Here is a 10641-nt window from a genome sequence, read left to right as displayed (position 1 = left end):
TTGATTCTCATCATTAAATTAATACCATTTTTTTAATAAATAGGGGTATATTTATGATTTCTTCTGGCATTTTACTAACTCATTATCTATAAATTGTAGTTTTCACATATAATAAGCTCTTATTACTCGGGTAAGTGAAGATTTATAAAAAGTTTATATTTCTGTGGAAGCCTTCCTTTTTTTGAACTATAAACACTGTGGATTGCCCTAGAAGATCCCAGCATTGTTACTGGTAAACATAGCTTTATCTTCACTGTTGAGGCCTGGTTTTACCTCATGATCCAGGTATGGAAAAAAGTAAACAATGTTGAGTAGCTACTATTTCTCAATTAAAAGAACAGGGGGTAATATTCGGGGATGTTCTGAGTGGGCCATAGAGAATATTCAGGAGACATGAAGTTAAAATATCATGTTGGTGTCTGGCTTTCTCTGTTCTCCCCCAACCTATAAAATAGCTAGGAAAAACCTCTCTTACTGCAACACCCCCATGAAGGGGGTATGAGTGCGAAGTTAACTCCTTTTTGCTGTGTCTTTGTATCATATCTTCTCCCTTCTTCACCAGATGCTGTGTCATATGGCATGTATATGGTTACAAAGGCCTCATTCCCCATCCCAGAGAGAACAACTTGACTCTTGACTTACATGTTGTCAAATAGCCAATTAAATAAGATTCTCCATTTTTCAAGTAGTGTTAGGGTGGTGTCTAGATAAAATGTCTGTCATCATATCACACTGGCACATCTGTTGACTAGCTTTAACTGAGTCTAAAATTTTAATATGGTTAGGACAGCAGATTTGGAATGAGATGAAAAACAAGGCAGGCAGCTCAAGGAGCCTCTATAGTTTTTTATTACTTATGGTATTAGTTTTAAAAAAATGACAGCTATAGTTCAGACAGGTCCTTCATATTTAAAAAGGAAGTCTTAAAGTATCAGTTAATTTTAATGAGCAGACTCTCTACTGATATGTATATATATATCCCTGAAGACATTCCAACTATACTTATCAACATCTGGAAGCAGTGTTGGCCAAACCGCATGCTTAGTCTCTAACTTCAAAAAACATTTTTTGAACAGAATCTTTTGTAAATTCTGAAAGGAAGCTGTGAATAGTTACCAGAAAAGTAGACTTTTCAATATATTATAATGTCTGAGTTATTAGGGAGTCAGATGCCTGAAACTCAACTCTAGAGCAATTTGGAGTTTAGACAAAAAGAGAAAAATACCAGCAAGAATGTGAATAAATTAGAAGAGCTGAATATGCTATTGTACTCACTGAAAAGCCTTTCTTTTCTTCCTTTCTTTCTTTCTTTCTTTCTTCCTTCCTTCCTTCCTTCCTTCCTTCCTTCCTTCCTTCCTTCCTTCCTTCCTTTCTTTCTTTCTTTCTTTTTTTCTTTCTCTCTCTCTCTCTTCCTTCCTTCCTCCCTCCCTCCCTCCCTTTCTTCCTTCCTTTCTTTCTCTCTCTCTCCTTCTGTCTTTCTCTCTCCCTCCCTCCCTCTTTGTTCTTCTTCTCTCTCTTTTTTTAGGCTAAAATTTTAGTAGCTTCATAACTAGCTCACACTCCAAAAGATGAGGTTGATTGATCATTTGATAAATCAGAATAATGGGAAACTTTTATTGACAAGCAAAAACTTTTAAAATCCAGCTCTGTAGGCTGAGAGGCATAGGAGAAGTGAATGGAAAAGAGAAGAGATAAAGAAAGGAAAAAGAAAAAATATGCTTTAGAGGAAGGACAGCACAGCAAAAGTGACAGATACTAGCAGACAGGAGCTGAGAATAGAGTGGTAAGAAATAGATAATGCAAAACTGTGACATTCATGATGTATACCAGACTCCATGAATTCACTGGTTTATTCATTCAAACCACATTTATTGAGTTAATCATCTATGTCTGGCATTAGGAAAATCTTGGTTGGTTCAAAGGTGGACGAATACTATCCCTGTCTCTGTCTTCCAGACACTGATTGATGGGTGAGGGTGGGAGAGGGTGGACACATGTTATAGGTGCGATGATGCTATATGCATGCAAATGATACAGTGGGAGCACAAAGGAGGAACTTATCACTTTTCCTTGGAAAAGTTCATCCAGGGAGGGTGGGAATCACTTACAACGGTGTGAAATTCATCTGTAAAGGCTATCTCAGTGCTGTGCCATCTGGTGAACCACTGGTGAATAACACGCCACTCATACAGAGTGAAGTCAGTCAGAAAGAGAAAGACAAATACCGTATGCTAACACATATATATGGAATTTAAGAAAAAAAAATGTCATGAAGAACCTAGGGGTAAGACAGGAATAAAGACACAGACCTACTAGAGAATGGACTTGAGGATATGGGGAGGGGGAAGGGTAAGCTGTGACAAAGCGAGAGAGAGGCATGGACATATATACGCTACCAAACGTAAGGTAGATAGCTAGTGGGAAGCAGCCGTATACCACATGGAGATCAGCTGGGTGCTTTGTGACCACCTAGAGGGGTGGGATAGGGAGGGTGGGAGGGAGGGAGATGCAAGAGGGAAGAGATATGGGAACATGTGTATATGTATAACTGATTCACTTAGTTATAAAGCAGAAACTAACACACCATTATAAAGCAATTATACTCCAATAAAGATGTAAAAAAAAAAAGATGGCATTGATTCTAAAATTTAAAATTGCAAGATAGAATGTTTCCTCATTAAATTCATCCATCATTCAGTCAGCATTGATGAATAGGAGAATATCCAAAAGACCCTAGGTTTAAATTTGTTTGCATTATGGAATTCATATTTTCAGCTAATGATCCAGGGCTCAATAGTTCTCTCTCTTGGAGGTTCACCTTACCTGTCCCAGAAATTTTCTGTGGATGGGGAGATACGTTTTTTTTCTGGTAATTGACAATGTAGGTCAGAGTGTTTGTGAGAACTACTCTGCAAACGGGAATTGTTGCAGCATATAAATTCAAGCTATTATTATTATTGCTATTATCTCTGCCTACTAATGACCTGAAGACCAGTTCAACCATTAAAACCTAACTTAACTGAGATTACAAGGAATTTATAACCTTATCTACTAGCTCTCTTTCTTTTTTTTAAATTTCCTGTTAATGTTTACATGGTCAAACGTATCAGGTATAAAATTATAACATACGGATAAATAGGTTACACATATAAAAAGTGGTTCTCTCTGGATCATTCTACATTTATTTGGAAGAACTGAGGAGAAATTATAGGAAATTCAGGTATGAATTAATTTTAGTTTATTTAAAATTAATTAAAGAAGAAAGAAAACTCTAAGTCATAAAATAAAGTGCCTTTGGAGGTTAATTTTGGTTAAATGAATTAACAATTGTGTTGTCATATAAAAGAAAATAAGAAAAATCAAATTCTTTGAAAATTTTTAAGCAAAAAATGCATAAAGACTCCAATTTAGAGATTTAAAACACAAATGTAAGCTTCCTAACTAAAACGAAAAGAGAAGAAATTCCTCTTTTCCTGGGAATATGATAATGCCTTAATAAGCAACAACCCTCCAAATATTCTAAAATTTCAGAAAAAGACCCCGGAAAAATACAAATATCTCTGATATTCAGATAACGACAAACCACAGAATAGACTGAAATAAATGTGCTAGGACTTAAAATTGGTTGAAAATCACCATTAGATTCATTACAAAATTTTAGAGAACATAGGAAGACGCACTGATGTTTTCTAAGATGTTGATATCTTAGAGACACTTCACATTAAGAGTTATTGCTAGTTACTGGACATAATAAAACAGAATTATTCTAAAATCTTTCCAGTAATAAAATTGGAAATACTATACTGATACTAGAATTTATAATTTTCAAAGATGCTGCAGCTATGTTTTCCCACAGTGAAATCCTTGATAAGAGAAATATCCAAAATCATGGCCTATAGAAATTGTTCAAGACATGCATTATTATGCTAAGCAATAGAAATAAAATTATCCGTGTCAAGCTGCAGCATACTGACATTAATTAATTTGATATTACAGTATCTTTCTCTCTCTTTCTATTTTAAAAGTTAGGCCTTAGCTGTAGTAGTTTTGCTGTTTTACCGGTATAATGAAGTTCGATAAGTTAGACTTTAAAATATGTGTTTGACCAGCAGAACTCCATTCTGAGCTGAAAATAGTTGATTTATAAACAATATTAATGGAACGCTGCTGTTTCATTATGCTAATTTAATAAGGAAAACAAAATAAGGAGTCACTAAAATGGTGACTGTTGGGGAATTAAGAAATTCACATTAGCTGCTCAGATAGCCAGATTTATCAGTATATTTTAAGATAAAATATTTCCTTAGTGCTTATGTAAATATGGATTTTCTTCATCCATATAGTTCATTATCTCTCTACAAAGAAGTAAAACAAAACCAAAATTCTAATAAGACATGTTTGCTAAATACATACACGTTTTTTACAGGGTGGTACAGCCTGCTATGGTTAAATATTTTAAGCAAGAACTAGTATTTAAAGCTTGAAAATTCTGAAAGGACATTCCTCATTTTACTCCTTGTCACTTATTTTCATTTAAGCAAGTCTACATGCCTTTGAACCCTAAAGGTAAAGAAAATAGAATAGGATCTCAGAATCCTCCTTAAATTGATAGAGGTCAAGATATGGTTAGCTGGTGGGGAACCCACAGTACTTGGATGGAGATGAGTTTGCTGGTTTACCCACTAGCGAGAGTGGAAGATTTACCTTGACTCAGTTGCAAGTGGATAAAAGCAGAACCATTGCTATGACCTAGAAGTTGGGGACAGTGTAAACGCATTGGCATGGAAGCCCATTCAGAAACATTTCCTGTGGATGATGGGAGGACTAGCCTTATCATACTCCTGCTTACTGATCCACATCTGCTGGAACGTGGACAGGCTGGCCAGAATGGAGCCCCCAATCCAAACGGAGTACTTCCGCTCCGGGGGGAAGCTGTGATCTTGGTTTTCACGGTGCTGGGTGCCGGGGCTACAGTTTCCTTCTGCATCCAGTCAACAGTGCCAGGGTACATAGTGCTGCCTCCAGAGCGCATGGTGTTGGCATACAGATCCTTGCGAATATCCACATCGCACTTCATGACAGAGTTGAACGTTGTCTCGTGGATCCCACTGGACTCAGTGCCCAGAAAGGAGGGCTGGAAATGGCTTCAGGGCATTGAAAGCGTTCATTCGTAGTGGTGATCACCTGCCCATCGGGAAGCTCATAGCTTCTCTCCAGTGAGGCGGATGAAGCAGCACTGACCATTTCTTGCTCAAAGTCCAGGGCCACGTAGCACAGCTTCTCTGTGACATCGCGAACAATCTCCCGCTCAGCTGTGGTGGTGAAGTTGTAGCCTCGTTCTGTTAGGATCTTCAGGAGGTCTCTGCCGGCCAGATCCTGACGAAGAATGGCATGGGGCAGGGCATAGCCTTCGTAGGTGGGCACAGTGTGATTGACCCCATCTCCGGAATCCGTCATGATGCCTGGGGTCCAGCCTGGATAGCCACATACGTGGCAGGTGTGTTGGAAGCCTTGAACATGATCTGAGTCTTCTCCTGGTTGATCTTGGGGCTGAGGGATGCCTTGGTGAGGGGGATGGGATGCTCATCCAGTGCCACGCGGAGCTCGTTGTAGAAAGCATGGTGCCAGATCTTCTCCGTATGGTCCCAGTTGGTGACCACTCCGTGCTCAATGGGATACTTCAAGGTCATGATGCCTCTCTTGCTCTGGGCCTCATCCCCCATGTCGCAGTCCTTCTGGCCTATGCCTACCATGACCCGGTGGTGCCGGGGTGCCCAACCATGGAGAACACAGCTTGAGGGGCGTCGTCACCGCCAAAGCCTGCTTTGCACATCCCTGACCCATTATCCACCACCAAGGCAGACAGCTCGTCGTCAGTCATAGTGCTGGCCAGAATCTTCCAGATGAGTGAACAGAAGTTAAATATAGAGTAAGTACCAGACTCTGGTGGGCAAGAGAGAGAATGAACAGGCTGAAAACACTTCAGAGCTGCCTTCAAAGAGGGGAGCCTGTGCTGTGATGATATTTAAAGGTACACATTGGCACCACCCATGTCCTATTCCAACAGTTCTCAGCATTTCTGGGTGGGGTTGCCTCTGAGGTATTAATAATAATGATGATGATACAAATCATTAGTAGACCTTCCTTCATAAGGAGAAAATTGCCTACCAAATGGCCAAATCTCAGGTTACTGTAGTTAGGCAACCCACACATGGCTGTCAGCCTGCTTTGGTGCAGTGTCTAGATAACTATGATGATGCAATGGGGGATATAAAAGCAAGATGAAAGGAAGCTAGTGTGAGCTATGGGTAACACTGCCAAAAGGGCCACTGCCTCGCCGATTTACCTTCCGGGTCTATTTTCTCTAACTAGCTTTGACTTTTCATTCTTAATGTATTGTTCTTATGAGTTTGACTTTGCAAACTTTACTTTTTCAAGATTTTTTTTTCCCATCAGATTTCTAACCCCACAGGATATCATCATGATAGAAACTGTTTTAATGAATGAAAATAATGAATGGTCAAGAGAGGCCTGACAGCTGTAATTATAATGCATTTGTATCGTGTAAAATTTAGGATATTTAACAGGCTTCTAAGCCATTAGAGATCAAGAAAAATCAATAAAGTAAACCACTACCTGTTTTCTTTTCTGATGTAAATTTCTAATAACCAGATTTCATTAAGCGTTACTCTGGGTAGACACGGTTCATAGAACTAGGTTTATTGTGTCCATGTTGATTGCACAGAGGCCGATTGCTCAGCCATCTTGTGTGACTTACTAAAGTGCAGATTATAAAAATTGTATTTATTTATTTGCAATAACTCTTGAGTTATACAGCAATGAACAAAGTTTAGCGATAAGGTAAATTTTAAAGTAATGTATTTGCACTGATATTTAAAACGGTTTGATCTTCAAGATTCATACACTGTGTTATAACATCAAATGTATCTGTAATTGTTAACATGTACACAATTGAAATAGTAAGTACTATATTAGCTTTCTTTCAATTTTAGGTTATATTACCTACCCCTGATCATTTTATAGGAATAGTATGTCTGAGTTTTAGTTTTAATATAGAAATATAGACAACCTGGTAATATGTGTACCATGATAAAATGTAGGATATTAGTAATGTCTTACAAAGAAAGAACAATTAAGGGAGTTCATTACTTTGTTCCTATACGTATTAGGTAAATAAGATATAATCTCCCCTGTCAGCTCTTCTAAAGCAAATAAATTTTTCATGCCCATGTCTGAGTTCTCCAAAACCTTCCTTTTGGTTAATTAATTAATCAACTAAATAATGGTCATTTTGTAAGAGGTAGTAGCAGCCCTACAGTACTGGACATATGTGTATCCTGCAGTTGCAAGCTAGAACCAGGCAGTGTCTTCGCCCATGAGCTTCCTGGAGAGTCATGGTAACACCAAGCTGTGAGTGTCTAACCCACTTCTTTGTCTACAAGTTGATATAGAATTATTTTTCTCTGGATTTTTCCGGTGCTTTACCGTATAATGTGACTTTAAAACCTTCCTTCTGACAACCAGTCATGAAAAAATGTCTGCTTCAGTACAAAATCCATAGCTTTGCTTTTTTTTTTCCCACTAGGACTATCTTTTCCCTTACTTTTTTCTGTAACTGCAAAATCATTTCCTCCGTCAACAGAATTGAAGAACTTCACCCTCAGACCTTCACACTGAATGGTTTTGTGTACTTCCTTTTCTTGTAGCACAACAAAGCTTTTGATTAAAACAATATTTTATTGCTATAGGATGGTGCTTCTGGAAATGTCTTTTTCTTTTTTAGACCTGTTACAAACTACATGCACATCCTACAAGACTGAAAAAAAAAAACCCAAAACAAAAAACCAAAACCCCACAACATTGCATTTAGCATCAGTTCCTATTTATGAATCTCTAGTGTGGAATATAAAACAAAGCCATGTTGATATAGGAGCCCATATGACACCAAGAACAACCTTTAAAGTCTACATTTATGATAGCACTCTTCTTAGAATTGCCTTTGAACTGAGAGCTGGATGGTAATGAGTCCACACAGCATAATTGATGCCTTGAGAGTGAGGCTTATGTGTGCTTTTGCTAGAAGACCTTCTAACCCCTGTTTAATTTTGATGTCCCAAGAGAAATTTTCATCAATTCTGTATTCTTAAAATAAGACTAAGTTCTTTTAATTAACCCCCAACAATACAAGAGGAACATATCATAATTCAACAGCCATTTAAAAATATCATCTGTGGACTGGTTAAATTTTTTAAAAGTAGCAAGAATTTGTACGAGTGAAACATAGGAAGATGGGTTTACAAAGGCTGGGCTCCGGGAGGCTGTGCCTGAAGGTAAGGATTTCATAACCAACTGGAATTTACATACGTTTAGTTAGTTACCTAAACCTAAATCCTATGGGGGCCTTTATGATTAACTTTTGGAAGCCCAGAATATTATTTTCTTTTACATTTGGCCTAGTTTGACTATCACGCAGCTATACAAAACCCCAAGGAGGGAATGGGGTGTGGGATTATACGTAAGGACAATTAGCGAAGGTGACTTGGAGCAGTGCCCTACTCCCCATCACAAGCTCCTTATCACCTTGCCTTTTCCAAGTAACCTTCTAGTGATTAAATCCACAAATACTTATTAAACATCTCCCATGTGCTGGGCTCTGGTGATGTACTGGTGAATAGAACACAGCCCTTATTTTTAAGGGGTTAAATGCCTGGTGGGTGAACGTCACCCCTCAGCAGGCTGACATGTGGTCACTCTGCACTGATGCAAGAGTAGCCAGCTTGTATTCTGATGGGGTATGGCCTGGGCTGCACCAGGCTTGTGCCATATTTTGAATATAATTCCCCAGTACACAGATAATCATGGTTGATGTATAGAGAGAAGGAGCATGGGGTGATATGAAGGAGGAGGGAGAAGCCCTTGAAGCTGGGGTGAGGGGGAGGGGAAGGGCGAGGCTAGGGAAGAGGACCCCTGAGCTGAGTCTCAGGATGAACAGGAGGCTGCTGGTGGTCAGTGGAGGAAATATCGCAGGTGTAAATGCAACCAACTTGGAAAAAAATCAGAGAATCAAAAATGTATTTGGAACTAGGTATCTACACAAGCGTCAGTAAGGGTTTGGGATGGGAGTCTGGGTCCCATTAGGCATGAGAGAACTCTAGAATTGGATGTAACTTTCCCTCTGTGCACAGAAGATTTGACTAGGGGTCCCTTGGCCATGTGTCCCTAGAGGCCAAGTCTCAGTGATCATCTTCTGTCCCCAGACTCTCATCTCTTAACCAAACTGCTGAGACAGAGTTTTAATGAGGCCCCTTTCTGCTACCACCCTAGGGATTCAATTTAGAACTTGAGGCCAGCTACTTTCCTCCTTGCTCTTTACTTGTTTCTTTCCTTGTGCCCCACTCTCTTTTGTCCTTTGTAGGTTTTGCACACATATATACACCTCTTCCACTGTGTAGACTGCTCTGAGACTCCCCTTCAGCTGTACTCTGCTCTTAGTGGAGATATGATACATGTTTAATAAACAAATACATGGATGGGTAGGTAGTGAGATTTTTTCATGACACACACTGATCTATTCATTGATAGATTGATATAGCTGACCACTTTTGAAAAATTAAGAACTGCTTTATTTTATAGTTAAATACTGTCTAATATTTACATCTCATATTGATAAAGTGGCTTGAGAACTGTAATTGTTCATTCAGGAGAAGACTCTAACATATAGCTTTAATAATTTCTTATGATAAATCCACCAGAATCAATTACTACTAATAATTATAGTGATTTTCTGTTTATTTGTTTTAATATATAATATTTTATAAAAACATACGAAAAATTTATAAGTACAACAACCACTCCCTCAAATAAAACCCGACTTACCTGTTTTTTTTTAAATTAATTTTTATTGGAGTAGAGTTGATTTACAATGTTGGGTTGGTTTCTGCTGTGCAGCAAAGTGAATCAGTTATACATATATATATATATATGTCCACTCTTTCTTAGATTCTTTTCCCATGTAGGTCATTACAGAGTATTGAGAAGAGTTCCCTGTGCTATACAATAGGTGTTTATTAGTTACCTATTTTATGTACAGTAGTGTGTATATCTGACTCACCTGTTTTTTAAGGCAGGCGTGGGCAAGAGGGAGGAAGAAGTGGTATTTTGAAGTGAGGTGAGGTGCCACGTGGTCAGTTCCAGGAAGCACTTGGAAGGATAATTGGGGTGTAAGAATTGTTTTAGTGGTGCAGCTACCACAGCTCCCAGCCCCCAGCCTGTGCTGGCCTACTTTCTGTGAGGAAGACCAGTGTTCAGTCCACGGGGTGATAGGGCTCCCCACTGATGCTTAACAGTACTGGAAATGAATTTTATGGCAGTTCTTCCTAACTTTTAACTTTAAAGTATGCCATAGATCAGCTTTTAGCTAGTTTGATTGACTTGTAAACAAAGTTGTTAAGAGGAGGAATGGATTCCTGTGTGCAGTAGGTGAACCTTGGAATATATCTTGACTCTAAGGAAAGAGGAGGAGAAGCAGGGGAGGAAGGTTGTGCAAATGGAAATGTCAATATTCACAGCAGCTTGGCCACTGCTGATGTGAACTTGGATATTATCCAAGACTGAGGCAAG

At 38.8% G+C, this 10641-nt stretch overlaps 1 protein-coding gene across 1 annotated transcript; it reads right to left on the bottom strand.

Moving 5' to 3' along the window:
- Positions 1–4793: 4793 nt before the first annotated feature.
- ACTBL2 (actin beta like 2) lies at positions 4794–5881 on the bottom strand. The gene is given in 5 exon segments (XM_004286777.1): positions 4794–4928; positions 4931–5142; positions 5145–5471; positions 5474–5773; positions 5776–5881. Coding segments are annotated over 5 exon segments (1080 nt in total).
- Positions 5882–10641: the final 4760 nt, after the last annotated feature.

Source organism: Orcinus orca, chromosome 3 (genome assembly GCF_937001465.1).
Source record: "Orcinus orca chromosome 3, mOrcOrc1.1, whole genome shotgun sequence".
NCBI lineage: Eukaryota > Metazoa > Chordata > Mammalia > Artiodactyla > Delphinidae > Orcinus > Orcinus orca.
Note: the sequence above shows the minus strand (reverse complement) of the source record. Positions and strands in the feature narration are given on the sequence as shown.